We start from the raw sequence: 27229 nt of genomic DNA, 5'->3' as shown, positions 1-27229 counted from the left end.
ACATAGGAATTAATTAATAAAGGATTTGTGCTCTGGTCTTCTAACGCTGGTGTTCCATTAACGTGTCATTAGCAAATTCACAAGATGTTTACAAAATGTTATAAGCTGAATTGAATTAAATATAGAATTCTTGCTTAATATAAAGATATCTTTATTTTGACTTTGCAGGAAGGCCTCACACCACTTTTGCTGGCAATTTCAAGAAATAACATCAACATGGCAGACTTGCTCTTAGAGAATGGAGCAAATGCAAATGCCTTAGATAATGCTAAAAGGTACAGTAACTAAAACTTAAAATTGAAAAAAATTAACATCTCTAAAAGAATAAGATTAAGTCATGGAATTTACATCATGGAATGCTTAGTAAACAATAGTGATTGAAATTGAATATCATTGCAAAGAGGTGAAAAATGTCAACAAACACTGCCTATGAAAAGAAAAAAACTCTTATTTATGATTCTGCAAGAGAGAAAACACTTCCTATAGGCATACTAAGCATTTGTTTATTGGTGATTACTATTTGCAGTTTTCTTTATTGATTTGTAATTATTTAAGATTGTCCCACAAAAGTTTTGTACTCTCATTCAATTGATTTTCTTTATGAAATAATCTTAATGTCACTCATGAGGATCATAACATATATTTCATGTTATTACTTGTTTCACTTTCCCTTAGGAATATGCACATTGACAAATGCAAATAAATAAAAGCATGATAATTCTATGAAATCCTTTGAATGGACCCTTGATCTTTAATCAAGAATGTGAATTCTTATGACACTTTCTTCTTTTAATCCTTCTATCTGATCTGCTCCTACAGAAATTTTATTGTTCTTCATAAAGAATCCAGGAAACATAGTGAATTATTCTCTTGGTTTTTTTAATACTTGAGGACCAGTGCAAATTTTTATTTTCAATGCAAGATTAGTCCACCTCTCTTTCTGTTCATTCATGTCTTTGACATCACTTACTACATCAAAGTCATTATTGCCTACATCTATTTATATTCACCACATATATGTCCATGGATCCTTGGAATTATCTATAATTTTCATTCTTTTGAGATCATGTGTTTGGGTCTGGGATTTTAAAAACTTTACTATAGCCAAATATAATTCCTGAAAGAATAGTAGTGCTTATGAAATGTGGCAATGTGATTATTAGAAGTGCTGTGAAGTTTCTCAAATGACATCCAATTGTCTCTCCCTTCCCCAACAATTTTGAGACCAGTGCATTGTTGTTGTTCAGTGCCCATGCAGGCTTTGATGTGTGCATGTATATCTGTACATAGAAACACATCTACAAACCTATAGACAAACCAACTAGATGGGGCTGCCCATTAAACTACACAGAATCTGGAAATACTTACTTTTATCTACTTTAACCAATCTCTTTTTACTGAATGTGGGACTTTTTCATGTTCCAAGACTTGATGCAGTCAGCAAAATGTCATCTCCAACTAGGAGTATTTGGAAATCATTTCCATCATATACAACCTATTCTATTTGGACTCTGTCCAGAGCATCCTAAACAGCACTGGCAAACACCTTAGGTGAGCATATACTTCATTATTTACATCTAGCTTATTGGAAAAAAGTATCTCTTTGGTGGAATGTGTCATGGGATCTTGTTTGATCTTAGCATATGCATGAAAGAAAAATTTTTGATATCACCAAAAACAAAGCAAAACCCAACTACAACCACCCACTCCCAAACACAAAACTGATATCATCCTAACAAACAAAAATGATTGGTTACCATTGTTGGAATAATTTCAGAATTAGATGGTTATGGACATTCAGATCATAGACTGGCCAGTGTTAAGATAAAAATTAATGCAAATGAGGAGAAAGCCTAAATATGAAAGGGATATAATAGCTATAACCTGCTGTTTTTAAACAAGCTATCAAACCCTCCAAAATGGGAACTTCCGTCAATACTAAACCATTATCTCAAAGAGGAAGCCAAAATAGCCCAGAACCTGCATCAGTTGGGATATATCATCTCTGCAATAAAGAGAGATGTTAGCACTAAAATTAGCTCAAGCTTAGAACAACACAATTTATTTAAAAAAAAAAATTGAAGTTAGAAGATGAAGACAGGTATTGCTTTGCAAAAAAATGAAAAGCCATTAAGGAGAGAATAAGCCTGTAGGCTGTTTTGCATGAAGACTAGCCAGATCATTCTGAAAGAATTTGTCTACAAACCTGGAAGAATGACAATGAATAAATATGAAATTGAACAGAATCATCAATATTTCTATTTTCATTATGACCAATAGTGGGACATTTGAACCCATTCAGTTCAGTATCTAAAATTCTCTGTGAGGCAAGATAAATTCAAAATTCTGCAGGAAGAGTGGCAAGACCTGAACTAGATGCCTATAAAAAAAAAGTCCATGAGAGAAAAAGCCCCCTCCCAAAAGTGCAAGAGATATTTCAGAATAATTTTTAAAGCATTTGAAAGAAAGAAAAATTCTAAAAGAGTAAAAAAGATCACTTCCCAGTGAAAGAAATATTACAAATATTGAATAGTAATAGATTGGATTTTCATTGAGCTGAAATTGAAAAAAATGTTGATAATTTCTTTCTGAAATTTTACTCTGAATGTATTAATTTTATTTTTAATAACATTTGATGTTTTACCAATTACATGTCAAGATAATTTGAGCATTCACTTTTCTGAGATTTTGAGTTTCTAAATCTCTTCCATCCTTTCAATTTGATGTAGGGGAGAGAAGTGCTTTTATCTTGGAAAACTCATTTTCACATTAATCACATTAGTTTTTTTTTTTAGGTTTTAGGTTTTTTTTAGGTAATTTTTTACAACATTATCCCTTGCACTTACTACTGTTCAGATTTCTTCCCATCCTCCTCCCCCAGATGGCAGGCAGTCTTATACATGTTAAATATATTACAATATATTCTAGATACAATATATGTGTGTAGAACCAAATTTCTTGTTACACAGGAAGAAATGGATTCAGAAGGTAGAAATAACAGTTTACACTCATTTCAAAGTGTTCCTTTTCTGGATGTAGCTGAATCTGTCCATCATTGATCAATTGGAATTGGATTAGCTCTTCTCTATGTTGAAGATATCCACTTCCATCAGAATACATCCTCATACAGTATTGTTGTTGAAGTGTATAATGATCTCCTGGTTCTGCGTGTTTCACTTAGCATCAGTTGATGTAAGTCTCTCCAAGCCTCTCTGTATTTCTCCTCTTGGTCATTTCTTACAGAACAATAATATTCCATAACATTCATATACCAAAATTTACCCAACCATTCTCCAATTGATGGACATCCATTCATTTTCCAGCTTCTAGCCACTCTGAAAAGGGCTGCCACAAACATTTTGGCACATACAGGTCCCTTTCCCTTCGTTAGTATTTCCTTGGGATATAAGCCCAGTAGTAGTATGGCTGGGTCAAAGGGTATGTACATTTTGATAACTTTTTGGGCATAATTGCAGATTGCTCTCCAGAATGGTTGGCTTCTTTCACAACTCCACCAACAATGCATCAGTGTCCCAGTTTTCCCACAGCCCCTCCAACATTCATCATTATTTGTTGCTGTCATCTGAGCCAATCTGACAGGTGTGTAATGATATCTCATAGTTGTCTTAATTTGCATTTCTCTGATCAATAGTGATTTGGAACACTCTTTCATATAAGTAGAAATAGTTTCAATTTCATCATCTGAAATTTGCCTGTTCATATCCTTTGACCATTTTTCAATTGGAGAATGGCTTGATTTCTTATAAATTAAAGTCAATTCTCTGTATATTTTGGAGATGAGGCCTTTATCAGAACCTTTAACTATAAAAATGTTTTCCCAATTTGTTACTTCCCTTCTAATCTTGTTTGCATTAGTTTTGTTTGTGCAGAAACTTTTTAATTTGGTGTAATCAAAATTTTCTATTTTGTGATCAATAATGGTCTCTAGTTCTCCCTTGGACACAAACTCCTTCCTCCTCCACAAGTCTGAGAGGTAAACCATCCTATGATCCTCCAATTTATTTATGATTTTGTTCGTTATGCCTAAATCTTGGACCCATTTTGATCTAATCGTAGTATGTGGTGTTAAATGTGGGTCCATGCCTAGTTTCTGCCATACTAATTTCCAGTTTTCCCTGCAGTTTTTGTCAAATAATGAATTATTATACCAAAATTTGGGATCTTAGTGTTTGTCAAACACTAGATTGCTATTTTTATTCACTATCTTGCCCTGTGAACCTAACCTATGCCACTGATCAACTAGTCTATTTCTTAGCCAATACCAAATGGTTTTGGTGACTGTTGCTATATAATACAGTTCTAGATCAGGTACAGCTAGACCACCTTCACTTAATTTTTTTTTCATTACTTCCCTTGAAATTCTCGACCTTTTGTTGTTCCATATAAATTCTGTTGTTATTTTTTCTAGGTTATTGAAATAGTTTCTTGGAAGTCTGATTGGTATAGCACTAAATAAATAGATTAGTTTAGGGAGTATTGTCATTTTAATTATATTCGCTCGGCCTATCCAAGAGCACCGAATGTCTTTCCAATTATTTAAATCTGACTTTATTTTTGTGGCAAGTGTTTTGTAATTTTGCTCATATAATTCCTGACTCTCCTTTGGTAGATATATTCCCAAATATTTCATACTATCGACCGTTATTTTGAATGGAATTTCTCTTTGTATCTCTTGCTGTTGCATTTTGTCAGTGATATATAAAAATGCCGAGGATTTATGTGGATTTATTTTGTATTCTGCCACTTTGCTAAAATTCTGACTTATTTCTAATAGCTTTTTAGCAGAGTCTTTGGGGTTCTCTAAGTATACCATCACGTCATCTGCGAAAAGTGATAATTTGATTTCCACATTTCCTACTCTAATTCCTTGAATCTCTTTCTCGGCTCTTATTGCCGAGGCTAGAGTTTCTAGTACTATATTGAAAAGTAATGGTGATACTGGGCAACCTTGTTTCACTCCTGATCTTATAGGGAAAGGTTCTAGTTTATCGCCATTACATATGATGTTTACTGAAGGTTTTAAATATATGCTCCTTATTATTTCAAGGAATAGTCCATTTATTCCTAGACTCTCAAGCGTTTTTAGTAGGAATGGATGTTGGATTTTATCAAATGCTTTTTCTGCATCTATTGAGATGATCATATGGTTTTTATTAATGTGATTATTAATATGGTCAATTATACTAATAGTTTTCCTAATATTATACCAGCCCTGCATTCCTGGTATAAATCCCACTTGGTCATAGTGTATTATCCTGGGGATGATTTTCTGAAGTCTATTTGCTAATATCTTATTTAAGATTTTAGCATCAATATTCACTAAGGAAATTGGTGTATAGTTTTCTTTCTCAGTTTTCAATCTACCTGGTTTAGGTATCAGTACCATGTCTGTGTCATAGAAGGAATTTGGTAGGACTCCTTCAATCCCTATTTCTTCAAATAGTTTACATAGCATTGGAGTTAGTTGTTCTTTAAGTGTTTGGTAGAATTCAGATGTAAATCCATCTGGTCCTGGGGACTTTTCTTAGGAAGTTGGTTAATAGCTTGGTCTATTTATTTTTCTGAGATGGGACTATTTAGACTACTTACTTCTTCCTCTGTTAATCTGGGCAAGCTGTATTTTTGAAGGTATTCTTCCATTTCATTGAAGTTATCGAATTTATTGGCATAAAGTTGAGCAAAGTAGCTCCTAACTATTGTTCTAATTAACTCTTCATTAGTGGTGAGTTCACCCTTTTCACTTTCAAGACTAACAGTTTGCTTTTTCTCTTTCCTTTTTTTAATCAGGTTTACTAAGGGTTTGTCTATTTTGTTGCTTTTTTCATAGAACCAACTCTTAGTTTTATTAATTAATTCAATAGTTTTTTTTTTACTTTCAATTTTATTAATCTCACCTTTTATTTTTTGAATTTCAAGTTTTGTGTTTTTCTGGGGGGTTTTAATTTGTTCTTTTTCTAGCAATTTTAGTTGTAAGCCCAATTCGTTGACCCTCTCTTTCTCTATTTTATGCAAGTAGGCCTCTAGAGATATAAAACTTCCCCTTATTACTGCTTTGGCTGTATCCTACACATTTTGGTATGATGTCTCATTATTGTCATTTTCTTGGGTGAAGTTATTAATTATGTCTATGATTTGCTGTTTTACCCAGTCATTCTTTAAGATTATTTAGTTTCCAATTATTTTTTGGTCTATTTTCCCCTGGCATTTTATTAAATGTAATTTTGATTGCATTGTGGTCTGAAAAGGATGCATTTACTATTTCTGCCTTACTGCATTTGCTTTTGAGGTTTTTATGCCCTAGTATATGATCATTTTTTGTATAGGTTCCATGAACTGCTGAGAAGGAAGTATACTCCTTTCTGTCTCCATTTAGCTTTCGCCAGAGACCTAACATATCAAACTTTTCTAGTATTCTATTTACCTTTTTGACTTCTTTCTTATTTATTTTGTGGTTTGATTTATCTAATTCTGAGAGTGCAAAGTTGAGATGTCCCACTATTTTAATTTTGCTATCTATTTCCTCTTGCAGCTCTCTTAATTTCTCTTTTAAGAATTTAGATGCTGCACCACTTGGTGCATATACGTTTAATATTGATACTGCTTCATTATTGATGCTGCCCTTTAGCAGGATATAATGCCATTCCTTATCTCTTTTAATTTGATCAATTTTTGTTTTTGCTTGATCTGACATGTGGATGGCTACCCCTGCTTTTTTGGTTTTGCCTGAAGCATAATAGATTCTGCTCCACCCTTTTACTTTTAGTTTGAATGTATCACCCTGTTTCAGGTGTGTTTCCTGTAAACAACATATAGTAGGATTCTGACTTTTAATCCAGTCTGCTAACAGCTTCCTCTTAATGAGGCAGTTTGCCCTGTTCACATTTATGGTTAGAAGGACTAATTCTATATTGCTTAGCATCCTATTAACCCCTGCTTATGCTTTTCCCCTTTCCTTGCCTCTTACCCCCCTACCAAGTATTTTTTTTTTTTATTTCTAATCATGAACAAATTTATTTTAAAACAGTTTTTGGTGTATATGTATGTGTATGTATATTATGTATATTACCATTCATTAAAGACAAAAGCAAATTTCCATACTAATTACATGGATACACTTGTTTATTTTTATATAATGAATTAAATCTTAGTGGGATATTTTATAGTTTTATTGATGCTAAATTTTTCGTGACTCAATTTAAGAAGCTTTGTCATAGACACTGAAATAATATCAATACTAAACATATATGCACCAAATGATATGGGGCCAAATTCTTTTTTTTTTTTTAATTTTTTAAATTATATATATATATATACTTTTTTTATAATATTATCCCTTGTATTCATTTTTCCAAATTACCCCCCCTCCCTCTATTCCCTCCCCCCAATGACAGGCAATCCCATACAATTTACATGTGTTACAATATAGTCTAGGTACAATACATGTGTGTGAATATCATTTTCTTGTTGCACAATAAACATTAGAATCCGAAGGTACATGCAACCTGGGCAGACAGATATTAGTGCTAACAATTTACATTCACTTCCCAGTGTTTCTTCTCTGGGTGTAGCTACCTCTGTCCATCATTGATCAACTGGAAGTGAGTTGGATCTTCTTTATGTTGAAGATTTCCACCTCCATCAGAATACATCCTCATACAGTATTGTTGTTGAAGTGTACAGTGATCTTCTGGTTCTGCTCATTTCACTCAGCATCAGTTGATTTAAGTCTCTCCAGGCCTCTCTGTATTCCTCCTGCTGGTCATTTCTTACAGAGCAATAATATTCCATAACCTTCATATACCACAATTTACCCAACCATTCTCCAACTGATGGGCATCCATTCATCTTCCAGTTTCTAGCTACAACAAAAAGAGCTGCCACAAACATTTTGGCACATATATGTCTCTTTCCGCTCTTTAGTATTTCTTTGGGATATAATCCCAGTAGTAGCGCTGCTGGGTCAAAGGGTATGCACAGTTTGATAACTTTTTGGGCATAATTCCAGATTGCTCTCCACTATGGCTGGATTCTTTCGCAACTCCACCAGCAATGTATTAGTGTCCCAATTTCCCCACATCCCCTCCAACATTTATCATTATTTGTTCCTGTCATCTTAGCCAATATGACAGGTGTGTAGTAGTATCTCAGAGTGGTCTTAATTTGCATTTCTCTGATCAGTAGTGATTTGGAACACTCTTTCATGTGAGTGGATATAGTTTCAATTTCTTCCTCTGTGAATTGTCTGTTCATATCCTTTGACCATTTATCAATTGGAGAATGGTTCGGTTTCTTATAAATTATGGTTAGTTCTCTATATATTTTGGAAATGAGACCTTTGTCAGAACCTTTGTTTTTAAAAATATTTTCCCAATTTGTTACTTCCCTTCTAATGTTGTTTGCATTAGTATTATTTGTACAGAAACTTTTTAGTTTGATGTAATCAAAATCTTCTATTTTGTGATCAATAATGATCTCTAGTTCTCCTCTGGTCATAAATTCCTTCCTCCTCCACAAGTCTGAGAGGTAGATTATCCCCTGTTCCTCTAATCTATTTATTATCTCCCTCTTTATGCCTAAATCATGGACCCATTTTGATCTTATCTTGGTATATGGTGTTAAGTGTGGATCCATATCTAATTTCTGCCATACTAATTTCCAGTTTTCCCAACAGTTTTTTCCGAATAATGAATTTTTATCCCTAATGTTGGAATCTTTGGGTTTGTCAAAGATTAGATTGCTATAGATGTACCCTTTTTTGTCCTTTGTATCTAATCTGTTCCACTGATCTACCGGTCTATTTCTTAGCCAATACCAAATGGTTTTGGTGACTGCTGCTATATAATATAGCTTTAGATCAGGTACACTTAGACCACCTTCCTCTGAGTTTTTTTTTCATTAGTTCCCTTGCAATTCTCGACCTTTTATTCTTCCATATGAATTTTGTTGTTATTTTTTCTAGGTCATTGAAATAGTTTCTTGGGAGTCTGATTGGTATAGCACTAAATAAATAGATTAGTTTGGGGAGTATTGTCATCTTTATTATATTCGCTCGGCCTATCCAAGAGCACTGAATGTCTTTCCAATTATTTAAATCTGATTTTATTTTTGTGGCAAGTGTTTTGTAATTTTTCTCATATAATTCCTGACTTTTCTTTGGTAGATGGATTCCCAAATATTTTATACTCTCAACATTTGTTTAGAATGGAATTTCTCTTTGTATCTCTTGCTGTTGCATTTTGTTAGTGATATATAAAAATGCCGAGGATTTATGTGGATTTATTTTGTATCCTGCCACTTTGCTGAAATTTTGAATTATTTCTAGTAGCTTTTTAGCAGAGTCTTTGGGGTTCTCGAAGTATACCATCATGTCATCTGCAAAAAGTGATAGTTTAATTTCCTCATTTCCTACTCTAATTCCTTGAATCTCTTTCTCGGCTCTTATTGCCGAGGCTAGCGTTTCTAGTACTATATTGAATAGTAATGGTGATAGTGGGCAACCTTGTTTCACTCCTGATCTTACTGGGAAAGGTTGCAGTTTATTTCTATTGCATATTATGCTTACTGAAGGTCTTAAATATATGCTCCTTATTATTTCAAGGAATAGTCCATTTATTCCTATACTCTCAAGAGTTTTTAGTAGGAATGGATGTTGGATTTTGTCAAATGCTTTTTCTGCATCTATTGAGATGATCATATGGTTCTTATTAATTTGATTATTAATATGGTCAATTATATTAATAGTTTTCCTAATATTAAACCAGCCCTGCATTCCTGGAATAAATCCTACTTGATCATAGTGTATTATCTTGGAGATGATTTTCTGAAGTCTTTTTGCTAATATCTTATTTAAGATTTTAGCATCAATATTCATTAAGGAGATTGGTCTATAATTTTCTTTCTCAGTTTTTGATCTACCTGGTTTAGGTATCAGTACCATGTCTGTGTCATAAAAGGAGTTTGGTAGGACTCCTTCATCCCCTATTTTTTCAAATAATTTATATAACATTGGGGCTAATTGTTCTTTAAATGTTTGGTAGAATTCACATGTGAATCCATCTGGCCCTGGGGATTTTTTCCTGGGGAGTTGATTAATAGCTTGTTCTATTTCTTTTTCTGAAATGGGACTATTTAAGCAATTTATCTCCTCCTCTGTTAATCTAGGGAGCCTATATTTTTGGAGGAAGTCATCCATTTCACTTAAATTATCAAATTTATTGGCATAAAGTTGGGCAAAGTAACTCCTTATTATTTCTCTAATTTCCTCTTCATTGGTGGAAAGATCCCCCTTTTCATTTGTAAGACTATCAATTTGATTTTCCTCTTTCTTTTTTTTGATCAAATTTACCAAAGGTTTATCTATTTTATTGGCTTTTTCATAAAACCAACTCTTGGTTTTATTTATTAATTCAATAGTTTTTTTACTTTCAATTTTATTGATTTCTCCTTTTAATTTTTGTATTTCAAGTTTAATTTTTGGTTGGGGGTTTATAATTTGGTCTTTTTCTAGCCTTTTAAGTGGTAAGCCCAATTCGTTAATCTTCTCTTTCTCAATTTTCTTCAAATAAGCCTCTAAAGATATAAAATTTCCCCTTATTACTGCTTTAGCTGCATCCCAAAGATTTTGATATGATGTCTCATCATTGTCATTATCTTGGGTGAAATTGTTAATTGTTTCTATAATTTGCTCTTTCACCCAGTCATTCTTTGAGATGAGATTATTCAGTTTCCAATTACTTTTTGGTCTATTTACCCCTAACTTTTTACTGAATGTAGCTTTTATTGCATTGTGATCTGAGAAGAAGGCATTTATTATTTCTGCCTTCCTACATTTAATTTTGAGATCTTTATGTCCTAATATATGGTCAATTTTTGTATAGGATCCATGAACTGCTGAGAAGAAAGTATATTCCTTCCTATTGCCATTCAGTTTTCTCCAAAGGTCTATCATACCTAGTTTTTCTAATATTCTATTTACTTTTTTAATTTCTTTCTTGTTTGTTTTGTGGTTTGATTTGTCTAAATCTGAGAGTGCAAGGTTGAGATCTCCCACTATTATAGTTTTACTGTCTATTTCTTCTTGTAGTTCTCTTAACTTTTCCTTTAGAAAGTTAGATGCTATACCACTTGGTGCATATATGTTTAGTATTGATATGGCTTCATTATTTATGCTACCTTTCAGCAGGATATAGTTTCCTTCCTTATCTTTTTTAACGAGATCTACTTCTGCTTTTGCTTGATCTGAGATAAGGATAGCTACCCCTGCTTTTTTGGCTTTACCTGAAGCATAATAGGCTCTGTTCCAACCTTTTACCTTTATTCTGTATGTATCTCCCTGCTTTAAGTGTGTTTCCTGTAGGCAACATATTGTAGGGTTCTGCTTTTTGATCCAATCTGCTATCCGTCTCCGTTTGATGGGATCGTTCATCCCATTTACATTTACAGTTAAAATTACTAATTCTGTATTTCCTGCCATCGTATTATCCCCAGATTATGCTTTTTTCCCTTGACCACCCTGATCCCCCTCCCCGATATTTAATTTACAGACCCCCCTTGTGACGCGCAACCCTCCCTCTTTTTTTTTTTTTTTTTTAGGATCCCTCCCCCCTCCCTCCAAGTCCCTTCACTTATTCTCCTTTCCCTTTTCCCTTTTCCTCTCCCCCCTTTTAATGAGGTGAGAGAAAAATTCTCTGAAAAACAAATATGTGAATTATTTACTTTTTGAGCCTCTCCTGATGAGAGTAAGATTCACACAATGATTCTCCCCCTCACTAAGTTCCCTCAGATATGGTGTATTTTCTATGCCTCTTCCTGGGATGTAGTTTCCCTCTTTTTATCACTCCTTCCCCTTTTTCTGAACCGACCTCCTTCCCTTTATTACACCCCCCTTTTTTTCTTTTATATCAGTAAAATCAAATTATCCTTGAGTATTTTTTATATACCCACCACAGAGTTACAGTTCTCAAGGGTTCTGTGTACCTTTTTCTGTTTCTCTTCAGTCTTGTGTATGTAGATCAAATTTTTTGTTTAAGTCTGGTTTTTTTCTTAGAAACATATAGAATTCCTCTGTTTCATTGAATGACCATCTTCTTCCATGGAAAAAGATGCTAAACTTAGCTGGGTAGTTCATTCATGGTTGCAGTCCTTGATCTTTTGCCTTACGGAATATCAGGTTCCAGGCCCTTCTATCTTTTAATGTGGAGGCAGCCAGATCTTGGGTGACCCTTATTGTGGCACCTTGGTATTTAAATTGTTTTTTTTCTAGCTGCTTGCAGGATTTTCTCCTTTGTGTGGTAATTCTGCAGCTTAGCCACTATATTCCGTGGTGTTTTTTTTTAGGGTCTATTTCAGAAGGAGTTCGATGAATTCTTTCCACATCTACTTTCCCTTCTGTTTCTATTATCTCTGGACAGTTCTCTTTGATAATTTCCTGTAAAATAGAATCTAGGCTCTTTTTTTGGTCATAGTTTTCGGGAAGTCCAATAATCCGCAGATTATCTCTCCTAGATCTATTTTCCAGGTCTATAGATTTTCCCAGTAAGTATTTGACGCTGTTCTCCAGCTTCTCATTTTTTTTGTTTTGTTTGACTGATTCTTGGGTTCTCTGTGAATCATTCATTTCTATTTGTTCCATCCTGACTTTTAAGGAGTTATTTTCTTCTTTCACAGTTTTTAGTTCTTTTTGTAAATGCCCAATTTCGTTTTTAAATGAATTATTTTGCTCTATTGAATTTTTTTCCATTTCCCTAATTTTTTTTTTGAGAATTATTTTCTTTTTCCAATTCAGAAATTCTATTTTCTTGAGACTTTTTTATCTTTTCCAATTCAGAAATCCTACTTTCCTGTGTTTTTTTAACCTTTTCTAATTCGTAAATTTCATTTCCCTGCATCTCCTGTGAATTCTTTATTTTTTCCAACTCCAATTGCAGGACATTGTTATTCTCTATCATAGCTTCCCTTTCCTTTCCCCATTTTTCTTCAATCTCCCTCAATTTTTTACGAGTTTCTTCTAGGAGAGAGTTATGTAATGGGGGGCAGGAATCGTTCCCCTTTAGGTTGTTATCTGCTGACTCTCTGCTGTTACCTTCCTCGGGGTTGGATACCCGCTCTTTCTCTGTATAGAAGGAATCTATGGTTTTTCTAGCTTTTTTGCTCATATTTAAAAAAATCTTTTGGGGTCTGTCCCTGGGGTAGGAAATTATTTATTTACTTCTTTACCAGCTTCCTCCCAGACCAGATGGATGCAGAGGCTCCTGCGCCTGAGCTAAGATGGAGCTCTGGGAGAGAGTTCCCCACCCCCTCCCTGGAAGTGCCTCAGAGGTGATTAGCGCTACTGTGCTTCGAGGGCGTAGAATAGTAAAGACAGCACAAAGCCCAGCCTATGTGTCCGGGTGGGGAGTGGATGTCTGCAGCAGGTCATGTGAAAAGCCCCTGTGCTCAAACTGGAAGTGTCTGCCAGAAACCTTGGTCCCTAGTTCAAAGGTTTCGCTTCTCTGGGACTTCCTGGAGCTGAGTTCCACTCCCTCCAGCTAAGCTAGGCAGTGTGTGTTGCCTTGGGCCGTATCCACCCACTTGTCAATCTTTTAACTATTCTCAGGAGGTAGCTGACGCCACACCCCCTGGTGCCGAGATCTGCTGAGTCACCTTCAGGGTCCAGGGAAAATCTAATCTGAGTTTTAAAATATTTTGGCTTTCTCTTTTGAACTGCTAAATAATTAGCAGAGAAGAACTAACAGCCTGTGCCAGATTCCTTTACCTCAGTGGCTTATCTGATCCCAGAGCCCTTCCCAGCGCAATGGGCGCAGTGTGCCACTACCCCACCGTCTGTGCTGGTCTCTCTTATTCCTCCCCCGGGAACTGACCTTTCCTGTTGAAACTCCAGATTCTCTTCAGCTGGTAAGTCGTGCTTCCAGTCCTTATGGTATCTATCAGTCCTGAGCTAATTCTGAGACTTAATTTATCTAATTGGTTGTGAGGGAGTGAGGACGTTCACAGAGACGTGTGTTTCTTCTCCGCCATCCCCCCCTACCCAGTATTAAAGTGGTGAACACCACTTGCTTTTCACAGCCCTCCATTTTTAGGATCCCTCCCCCACCTTAAAGTTCCTCCCCTTATTTTACCCCTTTTCCTCAAAATTTCTGTATTCCCTTCCCCTTAGCTTACTCCTTCCCTTTCACTTTTCAATGAAATGGAAGAAGTTTCACCATTAATCGAATATGTCGATTGAGACACACTATGTTCATCTCCCTCCTTTCTTTCTCTCAGATATAATAGGTTACCTTTGCCTCTTCATGAGATGTAGTCCCACCACTTTACCCTTTTTTATGATATAATTTCCTTTCCACCTCTAGTTTCTAAGACAAATTGTATATATGTTCTTTACATATTTTTTTGGCAGAAGTATAGTTCTCAAGATTTCTTTTTACCTTTTTAGAAATCTCTTGAGTTCTGTATTTGAAGATCAAACCTTTGATGTAAATCTGTTTTTTTCATCAAAAATAGATGGAATTCATTTATTTCGTTAAATATCCATCTTCTTCCCTGGAAAACGATGCTCATTCTTGCTGGGTAAGTTATTCTTGGCTGCATACCAAGTCCCTTAGCCTTTTGGAATATCATGTTCCAGGCCCTTTGTTCTTTTAATGCGGACGCTGCTAGATCCTGGGTTATTCTTATTGTAGATCCTCCATATCTGAATTGCTTTGTTCTAGCAGCTTCCAATATCTTTTGCTTTGTCTGATGGTTCTTGAACTTGGCCACTATATTTCTTGGCGTTTTGATTTTAGGTTCCCTTTCAGTAGGTGATCGATGAATGTTTTCAATGTCTATTTTACCCTCTGTTTCCAGAACATCTGGGCAGTTCTCTTTGATAATTTCATCGAAAATGGTGTCCAATCTCTTTTTTTCCTCCCATTTTTCAGGGAGACCGATTATTCTCAAATCGTCTCTCTTGGATCTGTTTCCCAGGTCTGTTGTCTTTCTAATAAGGTACTTGACATTCTTTTCAATTGTTTCATTTCTCTGGTTTTGCTTGACTACCCCTTGGTTTCTCCTTGAGTCATTCATTTCTACTTATTCGAGTCTAATTTTCAATGATGTATTTTCTTCACTCACTTTTTTTATATCTCTTTGTAATTGTCCAATTGAGTTTTTTTCTTCTATGGAATTTTTTTTCCATTTTATCCATTTTATTCTTTAGAGAGCTGTTTTCTTTTGCCAGCTCACTAATCCTGTTTTCCTTGGAGCTGTTTACCTTTTCCAGCTCACTAATCTTGTTTCTCAATGATTTGATTTCTTTATCCACCCTGTCTTTAAATGCATGGGATGACTTCTCCAGGCTCTCTTGCCAAGCTTCCCTTTCCTTTTCCCATTTGTCTTCCAGCTCTCTTGTGAGAGTGAGAGCCTTTTTGATTTCCTCTATGAGATTCTTTTGTATTGAGGAGCAGCTCATATCCCCCTTAGGGGATTCCTCTAGGGACAGTCTGTTTTTAGTCTCCTCAGTGTTTGAAGTCTGCTCTCTCTATATACAAAAGCTGTCAATGGTTAGAACCCTTTTGAAATTTTTGTTCATTTTGTCAGAGTAGGAATCGAAGAAAAAAAAATTGACAAGAGAAACAATTGATCTGTTTTGCGGGGGATGGGGATGGATGGTATTAATGGGCTTCCTCTACAGACTGGGGGTAGGGCAGCAGAGAGCCACTAACAGAACAACGATGACTGTACTGAGTCTGCACTCTGAGGCTCTGAGAACGCGCTGAATCAGTCCAGGTGGGGGTTGGGGGTGGCTGGGTTCTGAGAGACGCAGGCTTTCCGGGGTTTCCCCCTTTCTTATCATCTCATAGGGGTACAAACATAGCATTGCTGGTATTCACAGTTTTCTCCTCCTTTGGCTATAATTCCAAATTGTTCTTCAGAAAGGTTGGATCAGTTCACAACTCCACCAACAATGCATAAATGTCCCAATTTTCCTATCTTTTCTTCAACTTTTATCATTTTATTTTATTAGAGTATAATTTTATTTCTCTATCTAGCACTTCCTTATTTAGGTATAGCACCATATTTGTTGCATAAAAGGAATTTAGCAGGACTCCTTCACCTATTTTCCCTAGCAATGTATATGCTCATAGAATGAAGTTTTCTTTGAATGTTTATTAGAATTCCCAAGTGAACCCATCGGGCACTGGGGATTTTTTTTCCTTAAGGAGTTCAATAATGGCTTGCTCAATTTCTTTTTCTAAGATGCAGTTATTTAATTAGGCATTCTATTTCCGGTTCACTTAACTTGGGTAATTTATGATTTCCTAAATATTCATTGATTTCCTCATATTTATTAGCACATAATTGGGCAAAATATTTGCCAATAATTGCTTTAATTTCTTCATTAGTGATAATTTCATATTTTTTGATACTGGAATTTGGTTTTCAACACTCTTTAAAAAAATCTAATTAATTAATGATGTATCTCAATGATTTTTCATAAAAGCAGCTATTGGATTTATTAGCTTAATACTTCCACTACATTTTTTTAATAAGTTAAATCTCTTGAATCTCAGATTTGATTTTGAGGATTTCCATTTGGTACTGAATTAGTGATTTTTAAATTTGCTCTCTTACTAGGTTTTTTTTTTTTTTTTTTTTTTAGTTTCTGGCCCAATTCATTGATCTGTTCTATTTCTATTTCACTGATATAAGAATTTAGAGAAGTAAATTTTACCTTTATTTAATGCTGTTTTGGTTACATTTCATAAATTTTGGTATGTCATCCCATTTATATCATTCTCTTTTACGGGCATTTATTTTGTATCCAGCTTTACTAAAGTTAATTCTTTTTTAGTATTTTTAGTTGATTAACTAAACATGCCATATCATCTGCAAATAATGATAGTTTTGTTTTCTCATTACCAACTCTATTCCTGTCATTTCTTTTTCCCCCTCTTATTGTTAAAGCTAACATTTCTAATACAATATTAAATAGTAGTGGGGATAAGAGACAACCTCATTTCACTCCTGAGTTTACTGGAAATGTTTCTACCATATTATTCCCATTGCATATAATGCTTGAATATGGTTTTAGATAGATGGTATTTATCATTTTTAGGAAAATTTGATTTATTACTACATCCTCTTGTTGTTGTTGTTTAATATGAATTAATATTATATTTTGTTGAATGCTTTTGTCTGAATATATTGAGATAATTATATGATTTCTGTTAGTTTTGTTATTGATATAGTCAATTATGCTGTTAGTTTTTTCTGATATTCAGACAGCTCTCTATTCCTGGTATAAATGCTATGTAACCATTTTGTATAATTCTGGTAATAAGTTCCTATAATCGCTTTTTGAAAATTTATTTATTCTTATTGTCAGTTACATTTAAACCTTTTCATTTCTTTTTACAAGTTTTGAGTTCCAAATTTATAGAAAAGACATGCCATTCGCCAAATGATTAGTAGCTAAAGCATATAAACAGACAATTTTCAGATGATGAAATTAAAATCATTTCTAGTCATGTGAAAAAATGTTCTAAATCATTATTGGTCTGAGAAATGCAAATTAGGACAACTCTGAGGTACCATTACAGAATTCTCAGATTGGTTAAAATGACAAGAAAAGATAATGATGAATGTTAGATGGAATGTGGGAAAACTGAGACAATATTATATTACTGATGGAGTTGTGAACTGACCCAACCATTCTGGAGAGCAATATGGAACTATGCCCAAAGGGTTATCAAACTGTGCATACCCTTTGAACCAGCAGTGTCTCTACTTACCTGCATTCCAAAGAAATCGTAAAAAAAATGAAAAATGATTGATCCTAACCTAATACCTTATACCAAGAAAAAGTTGAATGGAATAATGATTTAGACATAAAGAGTGTTACTATAAGCAAATTAGAAGAATAATCTCAGTTCAGTGAGGAAGGAAAGAATTTGTTGCCAAAGAAGAACTAGAGTACATTCTGGAATACAAAATGGATAATTTAATTTTAAATTAATGTGATTTAAAAATTTTCTGCACACACAAAAAAAATCTGTACAAGCAAAACCAATAAAGATAAGAAGGAAAGCAGTAACCTGAGAAAAATTACTTCCAAGGGCTCTGATAAAGGCCTAATTTCTAAATATAGAGAGAGAATTAATTCAAATAAAAATTAATAAGAATACAAACCATTATCCAATTGACAAATGGTTAAAGGATATGAACAATTTCAGATGAAGAAATCCAAACCATTTCTAGTCACTTGAAAAGATACTTTAATTCATTATTGGTCAGAGGAATGCAAATTAAAACAACTCTGAGATACAACTACATACCTCCCAGATTGACTAGGATGACAGGAAAAGATAATGATAAATATTGGAGGGTATGTTGGTGAAGTAAACTGATCCAACCATTCTGAAGAGCAATATGAAACAATGTTGAAACAATGTCCCTTTAAACAAGCAATGTCCCTATTGGGCCTGTATCCCCAAGATATCATAAAAAAGGAAAAAGGACTTATGTTGGCAAAAATGTTTGTAGCAGCCCTTTTTGTAGTGGCAATGAAGTGGATACTGAGTGGATGTCCATCAGTTGGAGAGTGGCTGAACAAGTTATGGCATATTACATTTTTGGAATAATATTATTCTATCAGGAATAATCAGCAGGATGATTTCAGAGTGGTCTTGAGAGACTTACATAAACTGATGCTAAGTGAAGTGAGGAAAACTAAGAACATTGTATGCAGCAACAATAAGATTATACAATGATCATTTCTGACAGAAATGGCTCTTTTCAACAGCAAGGTGATTCAGGCCAGTTCCAGTGGTCTCATGATGAAGAGAGCCATTTGCACCCCAGAGAGAGGACTATGGGATCTCAGTGGGAATCACAACATAGTATTTCACTTTTGATGTTGTTTCTCTTTGCTTCCTTTTTGTTTTCTTTCTTTCTTTTTTCCCCCCTTTTGACCTGGTTTTCTTATGCAGCATAATAATTGTGAAAATGTGTATTGAAGAATTGCACATGTTTAATATATTGAATTACTTGCTAACTGGGGATGGGTGAGGGAAATGGAAGGAGAAAAAATTTGGAACACAATATTTTGCATGTTGAATATTGAAAATATACATGTATTTAAAAAAATTAAAAATAAATAAAATTAAATAAAAAGTAAAACAAAACAAAAATGTGAGTTCCACATTCTCTCCTTTGTCCCTACACACAGTTCCTATTAAGAAACTATATGTGAAGTTATGCAAAACATTTCCATAGATGAGAAAGAAAACATAGAACTCTCTTATTGTAAAAACAAACAAAAACCCCCAAACAACAGCAACAATAACAAGAACAATCTTTAAGAAAAGTAAAGTTAGTACTCCTACTGATGAACATGCCTTTTTGCATAAGATCATAATGAAATCCTTTTTGTTTTTTCTTCAAAGAAAAATAAAACTTAAAGGGAGAGAAAGAAAAGCAGGATTGGAGGGAAAGAGAGAGAGAGAAAAAGAGAGGTCAATTTCTTATCCTAAGTCCTTCAGAGTAGATATGGATCATTGTACTACTCAGAATAAGAAAGGCATTTACAGCTGGTCATTGCAGATCATTGCTATTAATTTGCATGTATGTGTGTGTATACATATCTATCTATCTATCTATCTATCTATCTATCTATCTATCTATGTCTATATCTATCTATCTATCTATCTATCTATATATATATATACATATATACATATATACATGTATATGTATACATATACATCTCCCCATCCAATTGAGCCAGACCTTTCCTGAAATCCTTGCAAAGTATCTTAAGTTGGAAAATGATTATACTATGAAAGTTTGTGGATTCTGTCACTCCAGATTCTATTAAGAGGCTTGATTTAGCATTGATTCTGAAATTTTGTTTTTAAATTTAGGATTAGATTATTTAGTTTTTTATTAATGATTTAACTGTTTTTCCCACTGCCCTTTGATGAATTTTATCTTATTGCATTAAGATCTGAAAAGAATGCATTTAATATTTTTGAATGACTTCTGGGAGTAGAGCTAGAAAACTCAGCAGGAAATCAGTGTAGCACTCTCATATTCGCCAAAAAACAAACATAAAATAGTTTCCACACCAAATCGGGGCAGAGAAGAATCATCAAAAATACTGGGAGAAATAAATTGTGAGCCCAAAAATCTTGAAAAATTAGCAGGAAATGTGTGAGGCAAAAGGGGAGCACAATGCAAGTCAGGAAGCAAGCCAGTAGGAAGCCCCACCTCAGGAACCATATGTAGAAACTGAGAACCAGTATGGTGGAGTAAGCAAATGCCAACATTGGATCCCCAAAATATCCCAGTATAGTCAGGGGAACAGGGAGACTACCTCTGACAAGGGTCACATGCTTCAGTCTAGGTCCTTGAAAACAGGCAAGCTCCAGAGGCCAGACCTCCTTTCAGTGTAGCCCCAGATAAAGAAGTAAACTCTAACCTTCAGGCACCTAAGCAAACAGGTACCTGCCAGTGATTGGATTACCCTGTCCTTTGTCGTATTGGGGGTGAATGCAGAAGCTCCTCAAGGGCCTCAATACATGCCAAACACTATCACTAACAGCTCAATTTAGTACCAAGCAGGCTGTAAGACCCTGAGGGCCTCCAGCAGTGCTAAAGGATGAGCAAAAGAGATCTGACCATAGAAAGTTATTATGGTGACAGAATAGATGAGGGCAACTATGTGAAAATATCTATGGGCAAAATGCCAATGAAAAGTTCTTATTTTTTTGCCCTTGAATTATATGATTTTTAAGCTATTTTTTGAGCTCTCCTAAAAGTCCTTTCTGGGCCTGAAACCACTTTCTCTTTTTCTTTAGGGATGGGGTGGGGTAGAGTAGCTGACACTGCTGGAGGCTTATACTGAGCCAATGTCCGAGTGTTTGTGCCTGCCTTTTTCTAAGGCTTTTTCTGCACTTTTCCAGAGATACACTGAAGCAAGTAGCAGTTTAACCACTTGTGGCTGCCTGTGTGCTTAAGTACCTCTAGGTTTGAAATTGACCTCTTTTCCTAGGGCTACACTGAAACACATGAGTTCTGGCCCCTGGGGGTTTCTTGTTTACCAGGGAGCTATCCTAAAAACTCGGAGCTGAAGTTTGCCTGTTCCCCTGGCCATGCCAACATGGAGGTACATGGGAGGTGCTGGTGTTAGCTTTTGCCTAATTCTCTGAGCTGACACTCAGAATCTACTGCTGGTTTGCTGAGGTGGAACCTGATGTAAGTTTCCTGAGATGCTTCTTGTTCTGGACTGCATTTCCCATTTATTCTAGGGAGATCTTTCCTGCCAATCTTCCAAGATTCTTAAACTCACAGATAGTTTCACTCCATCCTTTTGATGGTTCTGCTATTATAGAAGTTTCATTGGGGAGCAATTTTATGTTGTTTGGAGATTAATGTGGAAGACTCAAAATGATTTATTATTTACTTCCCGATCTTGACTGCTGAACACAATGTTAATAAAAATAAAAAACAAAACAAAACACACCTTTTTAGACATATGATAATATTAACTACTAATACTAAAGTTTATGATTCCATCAGTTTCAATATCTCTCATTATCTTTTAATTCCCATCCAAACATACTTTTTCCTCCTTTCTTAGATCTGATATTAGAGAGTTAGGATCAGAGAAAAAAGAGAATTAATATTTCTATCTGCTAGAAAGAGCTTATTAATATTTCAAAATAAATAGTTTTTCTTTTTAAATCTATGATTTCATCAGTGAGGATTTTTCTTGCACTAACTGAACCTTTAACAGAATCAAGCTGTTTTGTCATTTATGACTAAGTAGTCAAGGGATAGTACTATCTTTCATCAGTACTAGCTTATCAAAAACCCATATATCATCCAGCATACAATAAGCTCAGTACTTCAGAAGTATTTCAGAAAACATTTGTGTTTTCATCAACATAGATATTCTTTCCACTTGTTCAGCTCCTTAAGAATTTTAATAAGTTGACTTTGTGAGTTAATGATCTTTCTCCAAATCAATTGGTGCTCTCTTTCTGGCAATTAATTCTTCTAAATTTACATAAGTGTTCCCCTAAACAAGAAAGTTCATTGCTGTATTCATGTTCAAAGACTTTCAGAAAGTTAAGACATAAAAGAGCTTCATCTGATTTTGCTTTAGACAACCAATTGTCACTTCTACATTATGATAGGGCACTGGAGTAAGAATTTAATGGAATTGATAAGATTGTTTCTAATTGTTTTTGTTTGTTTGTTTGTTTGTTTTTTTGTCTGAGGCAACTGGGGCTACTGACTTGCCCAGGGTGTCACAGCTAGGAAATGTTAAGTGTCTGAGCCCAAATTTGAACTCAGGTCCTCCTAACTTCAGGGCTGGGTTTCTATCCATTGTGCCATCTAGCTACCCCTTTCAAAGAGCTTCCACTTTACTTTTCAGGCCAGTAAACAAACTGAATTGCCTTAATTTTGTCACCCAAGGAACATTGACACAATCTCTCTTTTTTTAAATTATGATTAATTTCACAATCCCTACTAAAATTGGAAGGGGACAAAAAAGTTCTCTTTTCCATCTTTCTGTCTGGTTTTCATTGTCATTTCTAATGCTGCACTTGAGTAATCAAAATACTCCTCTCCATCACTATATGTTCATGTTGCATATGTGTATTAAGACTAAATGATATGAGATATCTTCTTATTGAAGTATATCTAGAAACATGATTAAATGTGATTAGTTTAAAGTTTTAAAAATGAATTGTTTCTTTGTTATTCTAGAACGGCCCTTATGATTGCTGTCACTCAGGAATCATCAGATTTGGTCACTCTGCTTCTCCACCATAATGCTGATCCCACTATCCAAGATGTGTATGGATGGACAGCTGAGCAGTATGCTCAGCAATATGATTATCCTCTGTAAGTGCTAACATAATTCTAAATGTCTTTATGTAACTGCATCTAAAAGAATTTTTCCTCCATAAAATCGAAAGTGAATATGGTTTTTATACTTGCATAATGTAACAACTGTCTGGCAAAGTCCCTGGAAAATTCCAGCTCTTCCAACTGCCACATGTTCAGAATAGCCCTGGGCAAACAGGCAACCTCTTGAGGATAGACCTCTGTTTCATACTTAAGGATCCTAAGAAGAAATTGAGCAAATGACCAACTCAAATTATCGAAGTTGAGTACAACACGGGCAAAAAAGATATGAGCTAGAACCACACAAGTCTGATATCAGAATTTTCAGAAGTAATAATGATAATAACTGCCATTTTAATAGTGTTTTTAAGATTTTCCAATGTTTTACTTACATTTTCGTATTTGATCTTCACAAATTATATAATATAATAATAATTGTGTACATTGATAGAGGCAGTGGGTTTTGTTGTTGTTTATTTCTTTTTTAATGTCTTGCAGACATCTCTCACTTGTAAGAGACCTAAAGTTAAGGTTTAGGGAAAATCACATTATATCTTGGATATCTTCATGTGAGTGCTAATGAAAAAGAATCCTATATGTTAATGGCCAACATTAAGTATTCACAGGCAGTTTGTAGGGGTAAATATGCTCAATTTGGTGTCAGAAGTCCTGGGGAAAGATCATCCCTCTCACTGTGTGTGGACAACTTGTCTGGACAACTGGATCCTTTCTGGGATTTAGTTATTTAACTGATAAAAAGATTACCCTTAATGCCCTTAATAAGCCTTTTCAGTTTTAAGCCTACAATTCTATAGTACTGTGACTCTGAAGACAAATGTATTACATCTCAGTTGAATGATTAGTATTGCTTTATTAAAGACTTTATTAAAACAATAAAAATATTAAAAGTGTCTAATATTTGAGATACATAAAGATTTGTTGCATATATTATTTTATTTGGGTGATGCAGACTTATTTTGTTTACTTTTTTTTTAGACTTACTTATTATCAACAAATTGAAAATCAGAAAGACTGTAATAAGCCCTCTACATCCCAAATCAGCTGTTCAGAGCAACCTTCTGGTTTTGGATTTGCTTTCAGTGTACCATTCCTGTACAAAAAAGGTAGAACTACTGATAAACCCAAATAAATAGTTAATTAAAAAATAAGCGCTATCTTAAAATTCATACATTCTCTATTTTAAAATAATAGAAACTTTTTTATCTTTGGTTAATGAATTAATTACCAAATTGTAGGTCTACTACCCTGAAACTACAAAGCAATGTTTGTGTCACTTTTATCTGCTTTATCTCCCCAATAAATGTTAGGCTACACTATCAATTTTCTGACTTCCAAATTATTTTATAAATGTTTAACCAAATTATTCTACATATGTTAAACCAAAATAACCAAATAACTTAACCAAAAGTGAAAACTCTTTAACACTTAAAACATTAAATATTACATTTGATAATATAATGTTTTTACGCTTAAATGTGGGGTAAATAAATGATACCATTTCTTATGATTTAATATAAATTGAATGAAATTCGCCAAAGATCTATCATATCAAACTTTTCTAGTATTCTATTTACCTGTTTGGCTTCTTTCTTATTTATTTTATGGTTTGGTTTATCTAATTCTGAGAGTGCAAGGTTGAGATCTCCCACTATTATAGTTTTGCTGTCTATTTCTTCTTTCAGCTCCCTTATTTTCTCTTTTAAGAATTTAGATGCTGCACCACTGGGTGAGTATATGTTTAATATTGATACGGCTTCATTATTGATGCTGCCCTTTAGCAGGATATAATGCCCTTCCTTATCTCTTTTAATTCAATCAATTTTTGTTTTTACTTGATCTGAGATGATGATGGCTACCCCTGCTTTTTTGGCTTTACCTGAAGCATAGTAGATTCCTTTACTTTTAGTTTGAATGCATTACCCTGTTTCAGGTGTATTTCCTGTAAACAACTTATAGTAGGATTCTGACTTTTAATCTAGTCTACTCACTGATTCCTCTTTACAAGGGAGTTTATCCCATTCACATTTATGGTTAGAATGACTAATTCTATATTGCTTGCCATCCTGTTAACCTCTGCTTATGTTTTTAACCTTTCCTTCCCTCTTACCCCCCTACCCAGTATTAAACTTGTGAACACCACTTGCTTTTCACAGCCCTCCATATATTTTCCCAATTTGTTACTTCCCTTCTAATCTTGTTTGCATTAGTTTTGTTTGTACAAATGCTTTTTAATTTGATGTAATCAAAATCTTCTATTTTGTGATCAATAATGATCTCTAGTTCTCCTTTGGTCATAAATTTCTTTGTCCTCCACAGGTCTGAAAGGTAGACTATCCCCAGTTCCTCTAATCTCTTTATGATCTCATTCTTTATGCCTAAATCATGGACCCATTTTGTTCTTATCTTGGTATATGGTGTTAAGTGTGGGTCCATATCTAATTTTTGCCATACTAATTTCCAGTATTCCCAACAGTTTTTTTTTTTTTTCAAATAATGAATTCTTATCCCAAATGTTGGTGTCTTTGGGTTTGTCAAAATCTAGATTTCTATAGTTGTACCCTATTTTGTCCTGTGTACCCAATCTTTTCCCCTGATCGACTAGTCTATTTCTTAGCCAATACCAAATGGTTTTAATGACTGTTGTTTTATAATATAGTTCTAGATCAGGTACAGCTAGACCAACTTCATTTAATTTTTTTTCATTACTTCTCTTGAAATTCTCGACCTCTTATTGTTCCATATAATTTCTGTTGTTATTTTTTCTAGGTCATTAAAATAGTTTCTTGGGAGTCTGATTGGTATAGCACTAAATAAATAGATTAGTTTGGGGAGCATTGTCATCTTTATTACATTCGCTCGGTCTATCCAAGAGCACTTAATGTCTTTCCAATTATTTAAATCTGACTTTATTTTTGTGGCAAGTGTTTCGTAATTTTGCTCATATAATTCCTGACTTTTCTTTGGTAGATGGATTCCCAAATATTTTATAGTCTTGACAGTTGTTTGGAATGGAATTTCTCTTTGTATCTCTTGCTGTTTCATTTTGTTGGTGGTGTATAAAAATGCTGGAAAATTATGTGGATTTATTTTGTATTCAGCAAATTTGCTAAAGTTGTGAATTCCAATAACTTTTTATTAGAATCTCTTTGGTTCTCTAACTATACCATCAAACCATCTGCAAAGAGTGATAGTTTGATTTCTTCATTACCTACTCTTATTCCTTTAATCTCTTTCTTGAATCTTATTGCCGTGGCTAGCATTTCTAATACAATATTGAATAGTAATGGTGATAGTGGGCAACCTTTTTCACTCCTGATCTTACTAGGAAAGGTTCCAGTTTATCTCCATTACCTAGTATGCTTACTGATGGTCTTAAGTATAGGCTCATGGCTATTTTAAGGAATAGTCCATTTATTCCTATTCTCTCAAGTGTTTGTAGTAGGAATGGATGTTATATTTTATCAAATGCTTTTTTTTGCATCTATTGAGATGATCATAAGCTTTTTTAAAATTTGATTATTAATATGGTCAATTATACTAATAGTTTTCCTAATAGTTTTCCTAATATTAAACCAGCCCTGCATTCCATTCCTTGTATAAATCCTACTTGATCATAGTGTATTATTCTGGGGATGATTTTCTGAAGTCTTTTTGCTAATATCTTATTTAAGATTTTAGCATCAATATTCATTAAGGAGATTGGTCTATAGTTTTCTTTCTCAGTTTTCAACCTACCTCGTTTAGTATCATCAGTGACATGTCTGTGTCATATAAAGAGTTTGGTAGGACTCCTTCATCCTCTATTTTTTCAAATAATTTATATAACATTGGGGCTACTTGTTTTTTAAATGTTTGGTAGAATTCACATGTAAACCCATCTGGTCCTGGGGATTTTTTCTTGGGGAGTTGAGTAATAGCTTGTTCTATTTCTTTTTTCTTAAATGGGACTATTTAAGCAGTTTACCTCCTCCTCTGTTAATCTAGGAAGCCTATATTATTGGAGGTAGTCATCCATTTAAAATTGGGCAAGGTAACTCCTTATTATTTCTCTAATTTCCTCTTCGTTGGTGGAAAAATCCCCCTTTTCATTTTTAAGACGAACAATTTGTTTTCCCTTTCCTTTTTCTAATCAGATTTAACAAAGTTTTATCTATTTTATTAGCTTTTTCATAAAACCAACTCTTAGTTTTATTTATCAATTAAAAGGGGTTTTTTTCTTTCTTTTTTTTTTTTTCTTTCTTTATTTTTTTACTGAGGCTGGGGTTCAGTGACTTATCCAGGGTCACACAGC

The 27229-nt window shown here is 34.2% G+C and overlaps 1 protein-coding gene across 10 annotated transcripts in view; it reads left to right on the top strand.

The window, feature by feature from the left end:
- LOC141544613 (uncharacterized) overlaps window positions 1–27229 on the top strand; it is a 79011-nt gene that overhangs the window by 4020 nt on the left and 47762 nt on the right. For all 10 annotated transcript variants that reach the window (XM_074271003.1, XM_074271006.1, XM_074271007.1 and 7 more), the window contains exons 4-6: window positions 169–275; window positions 22777–22914; window positions 23914–24041. In XM_074271003.1, the coding sequence (XP_074127104.1) occupies window positions 169–275; window positions 22777–22914; window positions 23914–24041 (373 nt within the window). The remainder of the gene's footprint in view (window positions 1–168; window positions 276–22776; window positions 22915–23913; window positions 24042–27229) is intronic.

Source organism: Sminthopsis crassicaudata, chromosome 5 (assembly GCF_048593235.1).
Source record: "Sminthopsis crassicaudata isolate SCR6 chromosome 5, ASM4859323v1, whole genome shotgun sequence".
In the NCBI taxonomy this organism is placed as follows: domain Eukaryota; kingdom Metazoa; phylum Chordata; class Mammalia; order Dasyuromorphia; family Dasyuridae; genus Sminthopsis; species Sminthopsis crassicaudata.
Note: the sequence above shows the minus strand (reverse complement) of the source record. Positions and strands in the feature narration are given on the sequence as shown.